Source organism: Nannobrachium achirus (assembly GCF_963921795.1).
Source record: "Nannobrachium achirus genome assembly, chromosome: 6".
NCBI classification, from domain to species: domain Eukaryota; kingdom Metazoa; phylum Chordata; class Actinopteri; order Myctophiformes; family Myctophidae; genus Nannobrachium; species Nannobrachium achirus.
Genome location: NC_137815.1, coordinates 52,339,370 through 52,362,646, shown reverse-complemented (window position 1 = coordinate 52,362,646; position 23,277 = coordinate 52,339,370). Strand labels below are relative to the sequence as shown.

The window sequence follows — 23,277 nt, the reverse complement described above, 5'->3', positions numbered from 1 at the left end:
GGGGCTGCTGGACTAAATCAATACAGCAAGGAATTGTGGACTTAAATCTCCAACTATAATAAAATAGTTGTGGGTCTGGCAGAGAGGCTAAATCTCATGTGGTCCGTGGCTCAAATAAATAAAAAATGGACCTTGATATGAAAAGGGTTAAACCCACTGTTCTAGACTCTAGTGGTGAATAACAATGCCACTCTGTCTGTGCTCTTCTAATCTGTGCCAAGTGGAGAGTGCAGCCAGCGTAGTAATGTATGTAAACCATTGGTTCTCGGGGGGTACTTGAGGGTCGGGAGTTCCAGGGGGTCCCCAGCTAAATGATAATTTAATAAGAACCAAATGGGCCCTTATGGGTAGGCTATGTAACTCAGTGTGTACAAATTGAACCAAATGGTCTCGTTAAATTAACATAGATTTTACAAAATAAATTGGGGTCTCAGAGATAGAATGAACAACAATGCCTGTGTGTCACTCACGAGTCACGACTCACTCTCTCTGTGCTGTTCTAATCTGTGCCAAGTGCGCAGCCAGCGTAACGTAAGCGACGGAAACCCGCTGCTCTGCTGCAATGAGCCGTTCTACGTCCTCTACGTAGCTTACGCACGTTGCGCAGCACTTGACAGGAGCGCACTGACAGTAGTGTAGTCCGTGGGAAATGTTGCTGCGTTTGTTGTCGTTGCTGTTGTTGTTACACAGAAATAATCCCGTTTAGGCGAGGAACATGATTCTGCACTGACCCCCTCCAAGACCAGCGTCTGTTGTGTTCCGTGCGTTGCGTTCTGTGCGTGTGTGTTGTGGTATTTCTTTGCAGCAGGTGAGTCCAATCTGTTAATGTTTGATGCGATGCGTTTCCAAGCCTCACACAAGACACAATGATAGCTAAGCTGTGGCTGTAAACCACGACAACACGAAGAAGAGATGCAACGTAAAATAATGTTTAAATGAGTACAAAAAGAAACGCTTATTGCACATTGGTTGTGTAGAAGAAGAAGAAGAAGAATGTTCTTCCTTGTGTTTGCGTCTTTAGCTCTCTGTTTGTGCTGCTGCTGCGCGACAGTGCGCACTGCGCATGCGTCACTGGCACTGCTAGGACTACCACTGGTTCCCAAACCGTGGGTCGGGACCTGTGGTCGGGACCCATTTATTTTGTATTATTTATATGTATTCATATCTATTTAACCAGGTAGTTCCCTTTGAGCAGTGGTAGAAAAAGTACTTTTTACTCAAGTAAAAGTATTGATTGATTGATTGATTGATTGATTGATTGATTGATTGATTGAAGACTTTATTAGAAGTTTGCATAGGAAAAGGTACAGTTTCATGACAGTACAGTTCACTGGTAAAAGGTCTACTAAAAGGAGATCCTAGAAAAGACTAAGCTTATTTCCACAGGAAACCATTAAAGCATCTCATATAACATTGAATGACAGACGAATAGAACACAGTACTATGCAGTAGATATAGTCAGTAAAAAAAAAAGAAAGAAAGAACAAAAAACAGTAAGCCTTTACAAACAGTATTAAAGTATATTCAAAGAAGGGGCAGGGGAGGGTAGTGCTGGGCTAGGTTTGTAGAAACAAGTAAAACTGGCTTAGTCCCATTCCACTGACATTCACGTTGGCAAATATTGCGGCATGGTCATACTGGACCTCCAGAAGGCATTTGACACCGTCGATCACTCTATTCTGATTGATAAACTTAAAGCTATCGGTCTTGACAGCACAGTAGTGAAATGGATGCACTCTTACTTGGTGGGTAGGTAGCTCCTTTCGGAACCCCTCACTCCACTGCTACGCAGCTCCGAGATGGGGTTCCTACTGGTCGCATTCTAGAATCTTCCGGCTGGGTGGACGATCCGCTGTTAGCGATCACTTCTTACCTTTGGTGAACATTCTATCCAAAAAGTGACGGGTTTCTGCTGATCTATAATCGTTTTACTTCTTTATCGTGGAAGAAAATCGATGAAATAAAGACTTTATATCGCTCATTAGGTCAGCCGGTTCTGTGTTTCCCCGTTGTGTGTATACCACGTGACCAGGGGAGGCAGTAATGTTTTCCTATGCGGCCGCAACTTCCGGAATGTCTAAAAAACATGGGACCGTCACTTTTTGGATAGAATGTTCACCAAAGGTAAGAAGTGATCGCTAACAGCGGAACCCCATCTCTGAGCTGCGTAGCAGTGGAGTGAGGGGTTCCAAAAGGAGCTAGTGGGGAGGGAACAAATGGTGGAATGAATCCCTAGCCTCCTTCAAAATAGGTATGAAAAGTCACCTTCAGGCGTCTGCTACTCGAGACTAAGCCCCCATGTTTCCACCCCCCCTTTTGTAATTGATGTTATCTTATGTACTGTAAGTACTATGTTCTATCCTTCTGTCTTTCAATGTTATATGAGATACATAAAGTGGTTCCTGTGTAAATAAGCCGTAATGCTTACTAGGATTTCCTTTCAGTTGACTTTGTACCAGTGATTTGTGCTGTCATGAAACTGTACTTTTTTCTATTGTAAACTGCTAATAAGCTCTTCAATCAATCAATAAAAAATAAAAATAAAAACTCTGGAATAAAAAATGTAGTTGAGTAAAAGTACAACATCAAAATGTAAGCCTACTTAAAGTACCAAAAGTATTGGTATCAAAATGTACTTCTAGTACCAAAAGTAAAAATACTCATAATAACGTAAAAAAAAAACTATAATAATATTTTGAAAAAGCAGCTCTACAAGCTCACAATGCATCACATCTTGACACATTGTGAGCTTGTAGATCTGCTGTTTCTAAATGGCTGAAATGTACAGTTTATGGGGCTGAAGTGGTTAATGTGTGTTTTGCAGTAATACCGGTAATCACAATCTATAAAGTAACTAGTAACTATAAAGTGTTCAAATAATTGTAGTGGAGTAAAAGTAGATACAATATTTGCCTCTGAGATGTAGTGGAGTAGAAGTAAAAGTACTGGAAATTGGAAATACTCCAGTAAAGTTAAAGTACCTCAAAATTGTACTTACAGTAAGCACAGTACTTGAATAAAATTACTTAGCTACCACTGACCAGGTGGGTCCCTTTGAGATATGTATTATCTCTTAATTCTCTTTTACAACTCAGCCCTGGCCAGGGAATCAAAAAGCAGAGATTTTAACATAAAATACAATACAAAATAAATTTAAAAAATAAACATTTGTATGTATATATCAGATGTAGGATATAGCATTTGATGTTTGTATGTTTTTCATGTGCAGTCAGATGTAGTATTTTACAGTTATATGTTTTTCATGTGCAGATGAGAACAAGAAATGCGTGCTGGGGAAAATGTCTCACAAAGAAGATAGTGAACAGAAAAAAAGGTAAGAGCACAAACAACAAATACTAGACTTTACACGTTATTGTCTCACAAGGACACACTCCTTTCCAGTTATCAGACAACTAGACTATAAACAACAACACATACTGTACAACATTGGTTCTCAAAGTGGGGTCCTGGGACCCCCAGGACTCAGGAGTCATTGAGGGGGTTTGGATGTCCCCAGGAAAAGTAGCCAATCACAGCAAAAGTAGCATCACGATCATTTTAACCATATCCATTTATGTTGGATATTCAAAAATAGCAGATGTACAAGCTTGCATCGTGTCACTTATTGCCGCGCTGCAAGCTTGTAGATCTGTTTCCACTTTTCGTCTTCCTCAGAGTCAAACAGAGGAAGACAAAAGTGGAAACATCACCCCTGCAAAATAAAGAACTTGAAGACCAGTCGAGTGCTCCAGTATTTTTTATTTTTATTCTGTAGTCTCTCCTGAAGGGCCCAGGTATTATTTCTGATGCATTTTGTCCCTGTTGAGCACCGACGAGCCTGGCTGAAGCATGCAGACTTCTCTTTATCTATGACTGTAGGTATGTCCCAAAGCCAGCTAGTTTGCACTTCAATGTACCTCAAGATCAATGAACTAGTAGGAAAGTCACACGGCTGTGTGCAGACTGCAGAGGTTGCACATCCTTCAAATGAAGGGCAATCCATGACTCCCGGTAGCTCCGCCCCCAACTTTCCCTCCACGTTACTGCTTTGAAGTCCGACAGTCATTCAACAACACTGTCAGCACGATGGAGGAGAATGTCACACACAGACACACTGCATGTCGCGTTTTGGACCCAGAGCCTTGAAATCTCTTCCAAATCCGTCAACAAGACCTGGCATGAAATTAGAAAAATATGTAGTAGGCCTAGGCCTATTAAAACAAAGCAGCAGAGAATACAGAAGTTCTCTGCTGGATTCAGAGCCGTTTTACACTGACTCGGAAAGATTTAAATATGAATACACTGTATTGGCTAAATGGCGCATGACTATAACATCAACACCTTATTTGTTATGTTAAATAGCTACTGATTATCCCCCTTGGGATAATAAAGATATCTATCTATAGGTCTATATCTATTAAGTGGCCTGCCTAACATAAGCCATAAGCATACTACCATCATCATTATCAGCACAGACTTTATTTGTTTAGATCGATTCATGCCATTACAATGATTAGTGTTATTGACCTGGGCGGAATATGAGTTACTTTCATCAAGTCATATGAACTGAGAAAATGTGTAGGCTACTCATTTATACCAACACAAACATTGTATGTGTTTATATGAAGAAGCACCAAGGAATAGGCTACTTCATCTGATATAAAGCAACTTATCACTGGACTGGACAGTTGTGTACATAAGGTAAGAAAGACAACAACCTAATAAATATACCTACAAGTGAATTTGACGCCTAAACGGCGTGTTAATGTATAATTTATTTGATCTGTGAAGACTGTGATGATGGTGTTTAAACAGCCTATAGCGACGAATGAGGTAGGCAGTATCCTATTCTGTCTATTTCTCTTATTTCACAACAACCAGAATAAACTGCTTCAAATGTAGGCTAGGCCTACATGTTTCTTATCATGCCGATTGCTTATAAATCTAGAACATTTGATATCTCTGGCGTTAAAACGTCTCGATTCCGAAAAGTTTTAGCCGCGCGAGTCACAAAACCAACAAGGGTGTCGTCGCACCAAATTCTGGGCCCTGGGTACAAGGATTCACTGCGGGCCCACATGAATGTTCTTCATCTGGGGATTTCAAAAATAGCAGATATACAAGCTCGCAGCGCGGCACCCTCGAGTTTATATCTGCTATTTTTCAATAGCTAAAGTATAAAATAATTAAGGCCCTTCCACCATGGGCCTTAGTAACCCAGTCCCTCTCCCCCCTCTTGTGACGCACCTGCACAGTGCACACATCCTGCTGCATGTCAGAAATACACTTCGCGTTGTTCATTATCATTCATCATTAGGCTACTTTATCAGTAGCTATTTTACATAACAAATAAGGTGTTGTAGTCATGGGTCAATGGCCTTTTAGCCAACACAGTGTATTCATATTTAAATCGGCTTTTTGATATAAAAAAACGGCGATCTGTGGTCCAACAGACAGGGGCTTCCTCATTCTTTTTTTCCCCAAATATTCCTCTGCGGTTTTGTTCCATAGTTTTGTTCCATTAGCCGTGTAGGCTACTACACCTTCCTCCAACGCATGCCTTGCCCTGCCGACGGACCAGGAAGAGATTTCGAAGCTCTGGGTCCAACACTGAATTAGTATTTAATGTGTAAAATGTGTGTACAATCCGCCGTATTTCCCATTGAAGTGAATGAAGCCAATAGCGGCGCCCTGTGATAGTGGCGGAGGCAGCTTCTGGAGGGGGCGGAGCCGGTAGTCGTCCATTGAGGGTGCCCTGGCCTAGCCTATAGCTAGCCAAGCACATGTGGTTCTCAAAGTAACCACCAAAATAGCTTTGGTTCTAGAACTGGTTCTGTTCTAAATTCTTGGAACCGGCTTGCGTTTCCACCAGTTTACAGCAGAACTGCTGTAATTTTGGGGCGGCAAGGCTGAATGAGCCCATGCACCTGGGGAGCAGGTGTCCCCACTTCCCAGGCTTGGCAAGCAATGTGTCCAATATGACCGGTCAAAGTGTCAATATCACGGGGGAAATTCATTCGTCAATGGTAGTTACAGTTTCCCTTTTATTTCATGTTTTTAATAGTGATTTTTCGCTTGCCTTTGCAATTTTATATATCGCATTTGCATCTTAAAATGGTAAATGGTGCATTTATATTGCGCTTTTATCCAAGGAGCTTTACATAGATTGTGAATTACATTCACCCATTCACACACATACACCGATGGCAGAGGAAACCATGCAAGGCACCAACCCGCTCACCGGGAGCAACTGGGTTCAAGAGTCTTGCTCAAGGACTATTCGACATTAACTCAGGGGGAGCCCGGATTAGAACTGGGAGCCCTTCGGGAAAAGATAAAACAAGTTGTTTTTAGTTCCATTTATTAACACACTCTACAATAGCGATTGTATAAGTAAATATTGTATTACAGATTGGACTAAATAACATTTTATACATTGAATTTTTATATTTGTTTCTTAGAAAGGTTTAATTTTTATTTGGTTTTTGAATTCCTTTAGAAATGTTTTAGAGTTTGTATTGTTTTTTTTTTGTGTCGTTGAAAGTTTTAGACATTTCTAGAAATAGACATTTGTTTTCGGGACTTGAACCCGCGGCGTATCGCCAGGCATCAGAGCCTATATGTGTGCGCTTGGGTGGTCCGCTAGGCCAATTTTCAAAATACAGTATTTATCTTTGGAACCGAGTCAAACTAGATGTAATGCCTACAACTTCAAGTGCTTGTCAGGGTGGGGGGTCCCCAGTTCAAATAATGATTATTTTGGGGGGTCGCGGCCTTGCACTGGGTTGAAAGTGGGTTAACATGCTTTGAATTTGACTTTGTAATTTGTCTGTCCGTCAGCAGTGGTCTATACAGCAGCATTCCTCCAACATGTCTGCCTATAGTCTACCATCCAGACTACAACATCACCTTCATGGGTCTGGAGAAGCTGCATGCCTTCGACGCCGGCAAGTGGGGGAAAGTGATTCACTTTCTAAAAGGTACTATTATGACAAAAAAAATAAAAAAATGACACAAAACTGTTACTTTTTAGGAAATGGGGAAAAACAAGCTCTTGTTGATATGTTTCATTGGTTCAATAACTATAAAACCCACACACTTAACCACTTTCAACCTGGCCTCCCCATTTTGGGCACGTCATTATTACATCAATTCATTGGATAAAAAAAACATGAAAAGTTGAAACATGGAGATACAAGGTTTGTACCTGACAGCAACGATATATAAAGTATTGGACACCTACTGTAAGTCACAGAACTCTCTCTCTGTGTGTGTGTGTGTGTGTGTGTGTGTGTGTGTGTGTGTGTGTGTGTGTGTGTGTGTGTGTGTGTGTGTGTGTGTGTGTGTGTGTGTGTGTGTGTGTGTGTGTGTGTGTGTGTGTGTTGTATTTGTGATACTTGCTTTGGCAATGTAAACGTATGTTTTTTCATGCCAATAAAGCTCCTTTGAAAAATTGAAAAGTGTGTGTGTGTCCGCGCGCATGGGCTAACGGCCAGGCAGGCAGCGCTAATTAGAGAGAATTCCCTGTATAGGAGTGTGTGTATGTGCATGTAAAACATTATTCTATACCTCAGGTACAATCTAATGCTAGGGTTGTCATTTATTTATTCAGCCATATAATGATAATAAAAGGGGGGCTGGCTGAGTGGCTCAGCACTTAGAGCTCCTTGGAGGGCTCCCGGTTTGATTCCGGTGCTCCCATGTTGGTGTTTGTCTTTCTCTGTCAGAGGAGCAGCTGATCAGTGATGGGAACATCGTGGAGGCCCGGGAGGCTACAGAGGAAGATCTACTGGTGGTCCATACCAAACGATACCTACGTAGTCTGAAGGTATACCTGTCTGTCTGGTTGAAATAAAAAACTAATTAAGTGCTTGGAGTGCGATTCATCGCTGAAACTTTATGCCATGCAAGACTAAAAAAAAGAAAAAAAGAAAAAAAAAGTTGTCATGTTGACATTTAACTCAGAGTCATTAATTAGGCATTTATGCCAGCGATGAAGATTGACGGAAATAGGAATTTTTGGTTATGAAACAACTCAAAAAACATATTTTTTGCAGAAATCATAAAACAGTGGTATCATCTGTAACCTATGTTTGCATCCAGCGGCGGATCATGTGATTGAACCGGAACCCGGAAGTGCGCGATCCGTTCTGGGTCGCCTTTTGTTATGATTCTGGTTAGATTCTATTATAAATATAAACACGTATATCTCCTCAGCTGTAAGTCGCAGCTTCAATCCGAAAAAAGATCTGGGAAGTGTGGTGCAGCCCGCTTCCTATCGTTACCATCACATGCACGGAGCGCGTGCACGGAGCGCCTGGTGCGAAAGTAGTTGACGTGTGCTATTTGCTAATTGCGTTAGTATGGTTGGATAGAGTGTAGTGATCGTGGATTTTGGCGTCACCCAGGCCATAGAAAAGACTGGGCAGAACGGATAGACGTGTAGACATCGCTCTCTTGTGGTTGTGAAAAAAACACAGAAATAGGCTGGCATTAAAAGTGTTAATATAGGATTATTACAAAACATACATTAACTATTTAAGCCTTTATTTTGTGCTTTATCTATAAAAAAATAGCCCATCTACAAGCTCTCAATGTGTCATAATGGGTTGTTGTGAGATTGTAGATCTGATTTAAAATAACTACTCTAGTACAATTGTGAATACAGGCCTTTTACTTGAAACAGAGTATAGTATTTAGTTGACTTGAAATGGAACCCTGTCCAAATAAATCAGGTTTTGATGATAGCTCATCTGCTAGTGCTTACAATGAGCATGAGTCATCCTCCTGTAATTTATTTATCTCTCACACACACACACGCACGCACACACGCACGCACGCACACACGCAGGCACGCACGCACGCACGCACGCAGAGTTTCTGCCGCTGTGCAGTGGTGTTACGTAACACACAATTAAAGGTAAGTGGGAAAACAAAGGCAAATCAAGTAGATTGAAAGCAGACGCTCTTCAGTCGGTGAGATAATTAAGCAACCCTCATGTTCAACTAATGCTATGTATAGAGGTAATATCCACCTATTTCAGTGTACAACTAATGGTATAGAATATAAACTAGGGATGTGAGAAAATAAACATATTTTTTCCCCTAGGGATACTACAGGGTGGCTGCCAAATCTTTTAGTTTTTTTCTCCTATTCTAGGGGTAACGTATGCCAAAATAGACAATCTACAAGCTCACAACGTGTTGTTGATCTGCTATTCTCGGCGAAGAGGTTTGGTTTAGATGCAGACCAAGTACAGAACCAACGGTCAAGTTTACAAAGTTAGGTTTTAAGTGGTTAAATGTCTGAAAACACATTTAACATGAATCCAATATGTAGTGGGGGGCTGGGGGCGTCCCTGCTTCATTTCTCAACTAAGGGGTCCTGGGATTGATAAACGTTGAAGACCCCTGGTTTTAAATGATGTTCATAACTCTACTGTGATGGGAGGAGAAGGGCTGAGGAGGACACAAGAGAGAGAGCGAGAGAGAGATGAATGGAAGATACATTTTTGTGAAGAGAATTGTGATGTGATGAATGACGTTCTTCTCACACAAAGAAGTGACGGATCCGGTTCAGACCGGGGCTAATATCACCCCTGACACACATAGATTGTGGTATTATTTTAAAGAAATGATAAACTGGGTGAGAGATTAGGTTTAATTTAATGCAGTGTGGATGGATGGATGGTTTTGTCTGGTGGTTCCACTTCTGCAGATGGATTCTTATAGCTCTGATGTCGGTATTGTGTAAAATGATGGAACGGCGTACTGTATGTATGAGCACTCTGAATTAGAGGAAGACTAAGATGGATGCATGTGTGTCTACAGTGCAGTGGGTCACCGCTCGAGTAAAAATCCCATTTCTTTTCTTACAAAAAATAAATTAAAATATATATTCCAAAAGATGGAAAACCTTTTGAGAAATACAGTATCATTTTGATTTATATATATATATATATATATATATATATATATATACCGTATATATATAATTATTATTTATTTATTTTTATTTTATTTTTTTAATAATTGTATACATTTTCAAACAAACAAGCAAACACATCTAAGAAATTCCATATATAAAATATAATAAGTAAGTAGTGAAAATAGCCGATCTACAAGCTCTCAATGCGGTGCGAAGCCTCTCGTTGTGAGCTTGTAGATCTGCTAATCTCACTACTCTCACTCTACAGTATGTCCAACATTCCAGACTATCAGAATGAGTATTGTCACATCACAGGTTTACATAAGTAAAGAAGTGGGTGAAATATGTTTTTGTGCATCGTTCCCATCTTACTGTTATTTTCCATAGAAGAAAGAAAGGGAAGACAAAATACTGTCAGGCAGAAACCTCTTATCTCCATATTCCAGCCTTTTGTGTTTTTTCATAAATGAATGCTGCTACTTGATCATACTACAGCAGCACACAAAAGCATCAAAAGTATCCTTCAAAGTAACAGTTTTCAGTGTTACTAAGGAAGTAGTTATCAGTATAGCTTAGGCTGAGGTTGCCATGGCAATCAATTGGCTAATTTGGGCCAGAGCCTTTTCTGACGGTTCTGGACAACCGCCTATCCAACCGACTCGACGCCGGGCACTGCACTCCCTCTGGTCGCATGTGACGCGTGTGTCGAATTTGAGTTGGTGGGTCGAACGGTTCTCGAGATATGTGGATTGATGACGTACATTCATATATACTGTACGTACGTACGTACAGAGATGCAGAGACGCATTTAAGATGATTTGGGCTGCCACGAATATTATACATTTGAAAACGTTCTACTTTTGGTACTTTACACACATTTTGATACCAGTACTAATTTACTCAAGTACATTTTTTGCCGTATTGATGCTTTTACTTAAAGGGGAAGACCACCCATTTTCAATATTGAACTGTGTCATTAATATACCTTAGAGGAGTTGTGTGGAAATAGAAAAAAAGTTCCCCCTCTTCTGTGTTGCCTAGAACTGGAGGATTGATTTTGGGGTTTGTATTGTAAAGTACAACTTGATGACATCACACATTGTACTTACAAATACAAACCCCAAAATCAATCCTCCAGTTCTAGGCAAAACAGAAGGGGGGGAACTTTTTTCTATTTCCACACAACTCCTCTAAGGTATATTAATGACACAGTTCAATATTGAAAATGGGTGGTCTTCCCCTTTAAGTAAAACATTTGAGTACTTTTTATACCACTGTATATCAAAGGTCAACGTGACTGCAAATCTCCCATTACAGCGAAGGGAACAAGGTTACAGTATCAGTAGCTGTCTCATGGAGGATTTATTCCTTTCTGCTCTCCTCTGCCGAATATAGAAGCATATCTCAGAGGCAGGCTCCAGAGACGTTATCTCTATAATCTCATGTGAATTAGCATTCTTTCTATACTGTATCTCTATTTTCATATCAGAGGCTCTATGCCAGACAGACGCAGGAAAGCAGGTGTCAGCAGCATTCTGTGCTAAGCTTTTCCCTTCCCTTTTATCCCTGTTAATGCAACTCTGGGACTGTACAAATGGAACCAAATGGACTCGTAATGGGTCCATTTGGTTCCATTTGTACACTAGCAGAGTTGTACACGTCAAACATCATATGTTTTTGCCACAGACATACAAAATGAGCAGTTAGTGACATTACCAGAAACAAGGCAGGAATTTCAGGGAGGCCACGAAGGCAATGGCCAGAGTTGCCCCTCAGTTTGGCCTTGTGCCCTGAGGCCACAGTGGCATTAATGCCCCAGCTGACAGTACCACTTTCTCCTTTGTCTCCTTCTTGTCAATATTGATTTTGGATGGGCTGAGCATTGATCAGATTGTAAATACCATAATGTATTTATTTCACTGCAGATAGTCTACATATTACATTTAAAATCATCCTCAACCCTTCAATTCAATTCAATTAATTCTTTCAATGGACTAAAATCTTGTTTTATTTGATGGCCTTCCTGCCCTGGCATTTGGCCTTTGGTGTTTTTGTGGGCACAAAGGCCAAGTGTCCTTGCCCCAAAAATTGCCAGAACCACCCAGTTAAATGTATTTCTTTGGGAAGTCCCCATTTCAAATATGATTATTTTGGGGGGTCCTGGCTTGACAAGTTTGGGAACCTTTGTTATAGTGTAAGTCAATGACCTGGCATCCTATAGTGTGAATAGTTTCAATGTACAGACTGAAAGTATAATACTTATTTATATTATACTGTTTAGACTGATGATAGGTTCTTGGTTTACCTATGATCTAGATGACTATTTCTGTGCATTTGATTTATTACCTCGTGTTTACCTTTCTTACTGTAAATCGCTCTGTGTTTCGCTCTGTGTTTTTAATGTGTAAATTGTGTTTGTCCACAGTGGTCACTGGTGGTAGCGACCATCACAGAAATCCCTCCCGTCATGTTCCTGCCCAACTTCCTTGTCCAGAGGAAGGTCCTGAAGCCACTGAGGACTCAGACAGGAGGCACCATCATGGTAGGTTGCGCTATTAATTTTATAGATTAGAAATGTCCGTCGAATACCTTTTTCACTGACGAAGACGAAATAAAAAAACTAAGCCATTGATGATTAAACCTGTGAGTAAATATATTGACAATTTCGTAAATACATAAAAATGTTTAGGGAGGCACTAGTGGAGAAGAAATCCAGTAGAACTAAGACATTAAGTTATTCTATGCGTGCCGCGTTGTGCGCCTGCAGATCGGCTATTATGACAAACTAAATGGATTATTTTTTAAAAGACATTTAACAGCTGCAGGAATCATTGCAGGCTCTGCAGTATTGCGAGATTTAATTGTCAGACTGGCAAAAATGGATAGTCTCGCGATATCTGGGCATGATCATAAACATACTTTTATGTCATGAAACCTTTAGAGTCTGCCAAGGCAGTGTCATCAATTTTCCCTATTAGGCAAAACTACACAGATGTCTCACAAAGCTTTGCACAAACGTCATGCGATACCCGACAAACATTATGAGAAGCTCGGCACAACTGTCATGCGAAGCCCTGCGAGGCCCCCACAATAAGACACGTTTAGGGTATGTTTGGCCTATAAGGAATCCCTTCAAATCAGTCAAGCCAGTGGTTCTCATCCTTTTCAGTCTGCGACCCCCCAACATAATCATATTTGAACTGGGGACCCCCCCCCCACCCTGATAAGCACTCCCTGATAAGTACTTGAAATTGTAGTTGAGGCATTACATGTTGTAATGTAATGCCTCAAGCATTACATGTTAGCAGAAAAATAGCAGATAATATTTCTTAGATTATTATTTGGCAATTGTTTGAGATGTTTTTATTTTGATGCAGTAATGGTCTTTTTGTTTTTAGTTTGGGGGGGGGGGGGGGGGGTTAAAAAGATCTTAAAGGTCATCTGACCCCTGGGACCCCTGGGTGTCCCAACCCACAGGTAGAAAACCACTGAGTTAGGTCTCTGTTGGGTCTGTCTCTCCCTCAGACCCAAGTTCAGGCTCGCATTCATGCTTTTTATTTCATGTATATCGCCCTCTGTGTTATTCCCCGGACAGACTGACACACAGAGATTTGGTGACTTATAGATGAATAAATGTGTATCGGCTTCCACGATTGGACAAATCCACCCATCGGCCTCATGGATTGGCCAAACTTAGCATGATATTTGTACCGTTGTACCAATATAAGTCATAGCATATTCATTCTTTTGGCGGAATAAGGATGTGAATATTTTGTGGTCATATAAGGTTACTGAGGGTGTTAAATGTTGCGCTGGACGGTGCATCTGAAGGGAGAACCAGATAAAAGCCGTCATGCTGCTGTGGCAGTGGCCCACAAGGTGTACCTCTTCAGAGGGAACAGCAGTGCCAACGACAGGGTTCAGATCGATGTGCACATCTTAAACACAGTGTCTTTGCTCTGGACGAAGTTGCCCCCGGTGGCAACTGGAAGTGGAGAACGCGAGGTTCCCTCCATGTGCTACTTGAACACAGCTGTGCTGATAGAAGATAACTACACCCCCCAGATCTACATATGGGGGGTGTATTATCGGGAAAACAACATTCTTTATGCATTTGACGTCAACGCCCACAGATGGTTCAGCCCAGTGGTTTCCGGGACCATTCCCGCGGTGAGGTGGGGGCATTCAGCCTGTGTCTTGGAGAAGTTCATGTATATCTATGGAGGATACACCCAGCTGGCCGGTTGCACTAATGATGTCTACAAATTGGACACCGCCACGATGGTCTGGTCTTTAATTGGCACCAGAGGCTCTTTGCCGCCCGTTTCATCGTGTCACTCTGCCACCATCATCGGGACAAAGATGTTTGTATTTGGAGGCCAAGGTCCCCGAGACAAGGACTACCAAAGCGTCAAAGTGTTTGACACAGAGACCAACTTCTGGCTGCACACGCCTCCACAGCATCTTCCCGGACGACGATGGTGTCATTCAGCCTTTGCCTACAACGGGGAGCTGTACATATTTGGTGGTTACAACCGTGATCACAACCGGATGTTCAATGATCTGTGTAAATTCAATCCGGAGACCTACTCCTGGAAGAAGGTTGAGCCCAAGGGGAACCACCCGATGTCTGAGAAGTATAGGATGTGCTGTTGCATGGTTGGTGATCGTATCATCCTCTTTGGAGGATATGGCTTTGAATCTAGTGACCTGTACATCTTAGACTTAAGTCCTACTCTGAAGACGCTATGCAAGCTAGCGGTTATTCAGAACGGTCTGGAGCAGTCGGGACTCCCGCATGACATCAGGTGGGAGCTGGCAGTCATTAGTCATGGCTGGCAGTAACTCAAAAGTACTTCAGTGTTTTTGCTTCAAACAGGGTGAGCCCACAAAAAACAAGAAGAGCAGTTCAGGCAATGGGACAGAAGATGAGGAAAGGTGAGGAGGTACCGCCATTAAAAAGGCTTCTCTCACATGGGAAACAAAGCACAGCACAAGGATCTGCTCATGATGCCCTCCAGGAACTAAACAGTGTGGAAAATTAACATTGGTGAAGACCTCAAGAGCCGGCTGTTCGTAACCACAGTGGAGTCAGTATTGCTGTATGGCGGCTGGAGACAGTACTTGCTGTATGGGGTGCTGAGACATGGACCATCACAGTGGAGACAGTATGGACATGAGACACGGCCCCTCACAGTGGAGACAGTATGGAGCTGAGACATAGACCCTCACAGCACAACAGGAAAATGCCCTGGATGGGGTCTACACAGGAATGCTACGAATGGTACTTGATGTCACATGGACGGACCACATCAGATATGTGGCCCTCTACGGGGGCCTACCACAGGTCACAGATGAGGTCAGAGAGAGAAGGGTGAGGCTGGCAGGGAACTGCGTCAGGCACCTGGAACTGGTGGCAAGCAAATGGACATTGGGAGCCAATGCAGCACTCAAGACCCTGATGCTATACAGGAGGGTGTGGAGGGCACCAATTTGGGACTCCTGAGTTGGTGATGGCACTCTCGCATGGAAACTTCTAAGCCCTGTTGATCTCCATCAGGAATTAATGCAGAAACAAGGGGATGCTTTAGCCAAAGTTATGGAAGAGAACTTCAGGAAATAGATGGGTGTGAAGGAGATTAAGTGGGAGCGGGAAAGACATTTTTTATTATTTTTATATTTTCTCTTTTTTTCCCCCTTTTTCCCCTCTTCCCTGTCATGGTTGAGACTGTTGTGGTCAGGCACGTGCACAGACTGCACACAGACATCAATGGTGGCTTGAGCCCCTGCCCTTTTACCCGGCTGTAAAAAGTGCCCCCCCCCCCTCCAGACCGTGAATGCAGCTTTTATTATGATGAAAGAAATGAAAATACCCCCTTTCTATGCCGTATCCGAATGCAACATTCAAGAGAATTGCAGAATTACAGAACTCTTATGAACTTGAATGCAGCATTGTATGTTGAACGAATTCCCCACTCTGTGTGTAAATCCATGCCGTATGCTGCATCTCCCGTAAAGGCTTGATCATACTGTGTTAAGTGCGGCGTTGCACGCCGAAAATAGCCGATCTACAAGCTCACAACGCACCGCAAGCTCCTAGATCGTATATTTCCACATTTCTGAATGCATTTTCCACTTTCATTTTCACATTATGTGAAGAGAGCCAGCTGGACCTGTTTATGAACAAACAATGCGTTAGCAGGTCTACAAGCCCGGAAAGCAACTGGAAACACATGCTATTGGCTGGAAGGGCAGTAAGGGGCAGGTCTTTATTTGATAACCTTTACCAGTATCAATAAAGTCATACATCAACGTAAGCAAACTGTTAAATAAAGGTGATCAAAAGGAATAGGTTGAAGCTAAAAGCTTTTAGTGCCTATCCTACATACAAAACCATAGTTTTAGTTTTTAAAAAAATGTTACAATGATTGAAGATTCTACAGTAGCCAATTAAGCCAAACAAATACAATAATGTCCAGATTTAAATACTTAACCCAAAGACAAAAGCAATCCCACACCCATCCTTCAATACACGTGTCATTATATAGATTTACCTGGATCCATATAAGCTATTATACACAAATAACCATTATTTAAGCATTTGAATTATTATTACTGTTGTAATTAATACTATATCTTCTTCTTCTTATAATCCACATCACCACAACCATTACCACCAATATTACCATCTCTGCCATCATTGCTATCAGTAGAAGCTCTAAAGGCATAGATTTTTGATATGTTATAAGTAACATATATTTATTTATGAGACTAAAACCGTTGAAAGGGTTTCTGTTGCAATGTTTTCCCTGGTCATATTGCATAATGCCTAGCTATACTATGGTGTGTTTGCCATTGATTAATTGATTTACGGAGTGAGAAATAAGTGCATTGTGTGTTCATTCTTGGGAGGACATGGTGGTTTGTCTATTCTGCCAGTGAAATTATAAGCAGTTTGCCTTGCATTCTACATTGAAGGTAGCAGTGGCAAAATGTATTATAATAATACAAATATAAAATGTAAAAATAATAAATAACTGGAAAAAGTGCTTCTCGGAGCACAGGTCTCCACCAGTTCAGGTAGGTTATTATGGGCCAGCAATGTTCGGAATTCGCCAATCGGGATGGAATAAGAAAATTCTGAACAATCTGTTTTGATCACTTTACTATAGAGATCATGTGCAGATCTGCGTGATGTTTGGCCATCTGGTGGCGCTATAATAGGACAATGTGAAAAGGGTGGCATTTCTCCCTAAACCTAGTGGGAATGTGCGTGCAAAATTTCATGGCAATCAAAAAAGTTCATGATTTGAGGGATTTTGTTCAAAAAGACTGCAAACTTCAGATGACAATCTTAGCCATCAGGATGGATTGTGAAACATCTGACAGATCCTTCTTGACCACATGACTATAGAGATGGTGTGTACAGACAAAATCAGATGATGTATTGAAGGGATCTGTCTTTCTCCTCAGGCAGGGAAGCTGGCCATTGAGCGAGGATGGGCGATCAATGTAGGTGAGTTCAGTTCCAATATGAACAGCCTTGAATGCACCTGTGAGAGGAACCTTCTAATGCTGATAGATTTCCATCTCCATTCATCAGTTCGACCGCAGCATTCAATGTGTGTGATGCTCTTTACTTATGCCTAATAATGTTCCGTTCACGGAGCCCTGTCCACAGAAATGCATTTATTATACTGCCCTACAAAGGCAGAGTGCAGTAACTACGTTTTCGGACACACCAACTTATTTGTGTCGCCCAAAGGTCAAATTAGCCTTCAATTGTTCTTGAACAATTAGCTCAAGAACAGATATACAATCAGTGTAATATCACTTGTATGCCTTTATCTCATTTGGCTGATCAGCTGTAACACTTTTAAACCATTCTTGTGCGTAGTTACTGAACTCTGCCTTTGTAGAATAGAGCACCTCAGCCCTAGCAATTTTAAAATAAATAAATAAGATAAATCAAGATATGACAAATATATAATATTGATATGACAGTATTTGACTGTGGACCCCATCTGAAGAGATGCCAGGGACTCCCATGAGAGAAGATTTGTGTGTCAGTTTGTGTCAATGTTAAAATCTATTCCAAATATTTTACGGTTTTCGAAAATAGAAACATGACGGGCGCACATGTGGTCTTTAGCGTGGAGAAGAAAAAAATGACGCACGACTTGTTATGAGAGAGACTGAGGAGGAGAAACAGGGCTGTGAATGAATCCCAGATGAATGGGTGTCTATGATTAAATGTAGTCGATGGCAGCGCGTTGCCGCTATGCATCATGGGATATGGAGTTGTTTTGCTCACGAGCCACGGCAGGGGCACCTATTTACCATGGTAACCAGGTAAGAGGTCTCGCGACGTCTTAAGGGGGAACTGGCAGCTAAAGTGTTAATTAATCCGCCTCTGCCACGTTTTTTTTTTCTGTTTTTACCTTTTATCTTTGAAATAACTTTGGTTCTAGAACCATTTCCAGATTCTTGGAACCTTAGTGCTTGGTGCTTTCTAGCCAACCGTCTGCCAACCAGCCCCACGTTTAACTTTCCACCAGTTTTAAGAGTGTGTCATGAATGGAGGGCTTTGAGAGGCACGGTGACGAAGTCAGTAGTGCTGTCGCCTCACAGCTAGAAGGTCCTGGTTTAGAGCTGGGGGCGTGTTCTCTTCTCTGTGTCATCAGTGCCCATGCTGGTGGGGTTGGCGAAAGGGCCTTTCTGTGCAGGGTTTGCATGTTCTCCCAGTGTCCTCTAGGGTAGGTACCCTCACAACAAACATGCAGTAATCCTGGTCTCTATAATGCCTCCCCCTGGTCAGCTGGGGCGCCTGATGGTGGGGAAAGGAACTGGTTGGAATAACGTGTTCCTTCAAGTGCTACATCCTACCGGGGAATCTCCCCCGTCAGGTGATAAGAAGTGACCTGCTTGCTCCTCATGCTTTGAAGGAAGCATGAGCTCAGTTTGGGGCTCTCCCCAGGTTGGCAGAGGTAGAGTAGTGCCCAGCATTACAGCTTAGGCAATTGGCACTGGGTGAAAATGGGTTACAACATTGTAATAACAACAATAATAATTGGAGGGCTTTGATGCCTTCAGCTTACAGATAGACGTTTATTTCACAGGAGAACTTCAATCATCAAGGCCGTTACTTAGTTTCCCCAAACAAGCTTTGCGCACATTTTGGAAATAAAACCAATGTTGTAAGATATTTAGGCCAGTGGTTCTCAAACGTTTTCACGTCAAGTTGATATGATGTGCTATTTTTGAATAATTAGTATCATCAGTAACAGCTGTGAAGGAAGTAACATCAACAATCCAATCATGCCAATATGGCTGCCCTGCATTGCGCCTATTATCTCAGTCTTGCCATATTATAATACCACATGGACTCTCGACAGGTCTTCCAACACCACATTGAACGACCCTCATTCCTGTATCGATGATCACATTGTTGCTGCAGCAGGCCTGTGAGGGGGGGAACAGTGGCCATTCCTCTAACTAACAATACACTCGATAATGGCCCTACTTAAAGGGGCCAATTATGGTCATTTTGAGTAATAGACCTGTCGGACAGCGAGCGCGCCACAGCCATGTCTAATAGATGTGACACTGAGCCATGATCGACTTCTCTCTGTGTCTCTCAGGAGGAGGATTCCATCACTGCTCCGGTGACAAGGGGGGCGGCTTCTGTGCGTACGCCGACATCACTCTAGCCATCAAGGTAAGGCTGAACCTGTCTGCGACGTCAGTGGCTGAAATGAGAATGTATTATGCTAATTATGCATATGCAATGGAAGTGTCCTTCCGTTTCCACAGACTGTCAGAGCTTGCTGTATCGTTCAAAAGGAATTGTCCTTGAAAGCAGGCAGAAACCTCTATCTCCATATATGATCTTACGTTTTTATAATTTGTTTCATGAATGAATGTTGTATGTTCATTGTTACGTTTTGAGTTCGTAGATAGGCTATTTTTGGCCACAAGATTTGGTATACATGGAAAAACTCGATGTAACCTGTGTGTGTGTGTGTGTGTGTGTGTGTTTGTGTGTTTGTGTGTTTGTGTGTGTGTGTGTGTGTGTGTGTGTGTGTGTGTGTGTGTGTGTGTGGCCTTTTTACTGCAAAAGTTTATAATAAAAAAGAAATGGAAAAGGGAAAAAAAGGCAATTACAAACTACACTATAAAAACTGGTCAAACATTGGCAAAATTGTCAAATAATAATGCCTCAGCTCCTACAATTCCAATTGCTTGTCATGGTATGGGGGGGTCACGGTGTGAAAAGGTTGAAAATCACTGGTATAGACGCTCGACAGCCATGGTGGATTGAAACCCCCAGAAGCTGCGGTGCAGGTCCATTTTACTGAGAAAAGAGGTGACGGTGGTGTCATCCAGATGATTGAGCGAATATCTCTCCTCTCTCGTCTCTCAGTTTCTGTTTGAGCGGGTGGAAGGGGTCTCCAGGGCGGCCATCATCGACCTGGACGCTCATCAGGTGAGTCACGGCCGTTCTGTTCCTGACGTTCAATGTGAGGAGCTGACACTGATGACACAACAGCATCCATCTTTTACCGTGTCAGTCATCAATAGGGCTCAGTGATGGAAGAGGGAAGAAGTAGGTTTTACTTAAGTAGAGGTATCAATAATGCAATGTAGAAATACTCTGTTACAAGTAGAAGTCTCGTATTCAAAATGTACAAAGTAAAAGAGTAAAAGTACAATGGTATGTGCATCGAAATAAGCACTCAAGTACTCATTGTTTAGCATGTCCCATTTCACAAGTTCAAAATGCATAAAAAAAGCTTTTGAAAATGGCTGATCTACAAGTGTCGCATCGTAATACCTTGTTGTACATTGTGTGAGCTCATAGATCTGCTATTTCCAAAATATATACAAGGCTGAAGAGGTTAGTGTACACCTTTGTTTAAACTGTTGACTAGAGTAGTGTTTCACAACAAGGGCTTCCTAAGTTAAGCATTAGGCACTATTTTATGTTTAAAAAATAATAATCTTAAAAATAGTAGAAATATGCTGATCTATCCACCTGTTTCAGCCAGAATTTACTGTAGAATTATTTGCGGGACACTTCTGGTTAACAGCAGACATACAAGCTCACGTCGCGTTGCAGATGCAACCGTTGTGAGCTTGTAGATCACTCTCGGCTGCGACGCCGGAAATGCCGCACGCCTTCTGCGCAATGCACGATGGGACGTTGGAAAGTTGTGGATAAGCTCACAAAGCAACATTTTGACCTCATCCACCGGATTTAGTCGACTAAAAATGACAAACTAAATCAAAATGTGCCGTCAAAATCAACATTGGTTTCAGCCAAGTGGCACTTTTGACATTTATTAAAGTTGTGTACTGAAAGATGGAGTCACCTCCACAGTGTCGTCGCATACCTATTTATACCACGTTGAGTCCTTGCAGCCTCTCACACTACAGCACTTGCGTTAGCGGTTGACGTCAGTTCAGACTATGAGAGGCTGGAAGGCTTGAGCCCAAGTCTTGTTGCAACATTGATCCTAGCTGTCGTGCCCTGTTGTGTCTCTGTTGTCCCTATTGTCCTTGTTGTCCCCACAGTGGAGTAAAACAAGCACTGCACTGGGGAAGAACACAAGGTCACCATTGTACTTATGCAAGCTTTCAAGGGTGGCCATGTAATGACAAGCCATTGTGACTGGGGGGGGGAATCATGCATTTAGTAGTCCCTCTAACACAATATCTTGTGTTAGAGATGCTTCCAGTGACTGTCTAACAAACTATGCAAGGATTGTGAGATGGGTGGGCTGCAAACAGATTTTCAAGTGGGCCCTGATCCAGAAAATGGTTGAGAAACACTGTGTTAAGGCCCGTACACATTGAGCCGATCCCGGAGCCGAGGCTCCCCGATCAGATTTCGGGATGACCCCCCGGGAAAATCGTTTGGTCGGCCCCGGAATCGGTCTTGGGCTTGAACAGTACCCCGACACGATCGGATTATGTTAATTGGCTTTTTATGACCTCGGGACTCGTCGGGAGCGCTCCCGATAATATCAAAAAAGCTTGATATTCTCGGGTCATCGGGTAGGAATCCTTTACAATTATTGTCGTCTGAATGAGCTCACGGGATTGCTTGAGATTATATGAAGCCAGCTCCTCCCTTTTTTTAGGCTGCGCAGAGTGTAGGCTATTCTGTCACCTCACAATAGAACAGCCTACACCTTTATTATTATTATTAGCCTACTTACTTTTTACTTTAGCCTTCTTTCTCCCTAAAATGTTGTAATCACTTGTTCAAAAACGTTATAGCCTATAGCGTTCTTTTTTTCCCCTTTTTTTCTTCTGCGCAGTCATTTGGCGACAAGGCAGTGTAGGCCTATTCTATCACCTCACGAAAGCCTTTCCCCATATATATATAATATATTTTTTATATTTATAAAAGATAATAATATATTGGGCTATCATCATCCTTTTTTGGACAGTTGGTTGAAGGCTTGGATGAGGCAATGGATTTTATTAAATCAATGATATTGGAGATGCGACACTCTCAGCCGTGTCTTGGATGCGCATCACATTGCACACTGCGAAAGTTTGGGTACAAACATTCCAGAAGAGTGGCAGTGATGGAGACTGTAATCTTTTAAAATATGTATAGTGAATGAAATCATACTGGACGACTGCATTATTATGCCCTTCTTAACTATGCGTAAAACAATTTAGGCTACACCTACCAGAGGAGCGAGACGCGCGCTGGGATCCTTTCCACTTTATCACAGATGCAATATCTGTTCTTATTTTTATAGTTAACTTAATATCTAGTAGTCATGCAGAGCCAGATGTCTCGCTTGCCAAAAAATAACTGAATATATAATTATAATAGGCCTATCTATAAAGTGAGACATTCAACACAAGATCAAAATGTCGTGAGCTTGTAGCGCTAATATTTCAACACGCATGATTATGAAACCAAATGGAGCCATAGGCCTACGGCGGTTTCATTATACGCCCTCAAGAAGATTAATAGGGTCCATTTGGTTACCATCTCCATAAGCTGGGGAATGTGTGGAAAGGGAGAGGACGCGTCGTTCGCTTCACGCTGTTGGTTACAACAATATATTCATTATTTATTTATTTTGGTCGGCAAAGCCCATGCCTGCAAAGCCCAATGTCTGGCTGGTTGCCGTTAAAATGCTGGTTGATGCTATATGCCACATTATTATTCATATAGCCTAATGTCATCATACTCAAAGTCAGAGAGACATACATTCCTTGGGATTTTTTTTTCTTTTTTACTACGTGCGGTCTTTTTTCTTGTTTTGTTTGGTGTTGTATGACCACAACTCATTAACACCACGCAATTTAGGCTATTGTTCAAA

General features: G+C 41.9%; 2 protein-coding genes across 5 annotated transcripts in view; both read left to right on the top strand.

The window, feature by feature from the left end:
• The first annotated feature begins 625 nt into the window (after window positions 1-625).
• Window positions 626-23,277, top strand: part of hdac11 (histone deacetylase 11) — a 39,146-nt gene continuing 16,494 nt past the window's right edge. The window contains exons 1-8 of one of the 4 annotated variants that reach the window (XM_080728561.1): window positions 626-808; window positions 3,271-3,334; window positions 6,844-6,980; window positions 7,728-7,828; window positions 12,354-12,470; window positions 17,402-17,444; window positions 19,570-19,646; window positions 20,352-20,414. In XM_080728561.1, coding sequence (XP_080584687.1) covers window positions 3,300-3,334; window positions 6,844-6,980; window positions 7,728-7,828; window positions 12,354-12,470; window positions 17,402-17,444; window positions 19,570-19,646; window positions 20,352-20,414 — 573 coding nt within the window. In that variant the 5' untranslated portion in view covers window positions 626-808; window positions 3,271-3,299. Of the gene's footprint in view, window positions 813-3,270; window positions 3,335-6,840; window positions 6,981-7,727; window positions 7,829-12,353; window positions 12,471-17,401; window positions 17,445-19,569; window positions 19,647-20,351; window positions 20,415-23,277 lie in introns of all 4 variants that reach the window. The other 3 variants (XM_080728558.1, XM_080728560.1, XM_080728559.1) reach the window with 3 other exon arrangements.
• Window positions 13,733-14,773, top strand: LOC308286346 (kelch domain-containing protein 3-like; the record flags this gene model as incomplete). The annotated part of the gene is made up of 1 exon (XM_080727343.1): window positions 13,733-14,773. The coding sequence occupies one exon, from the start codon at window positions 13,733-13,735 to the stop codon at window positions 14,771-14,773; it is 1,041 nt and encodes a 346-aa protein (XP_080583469.1).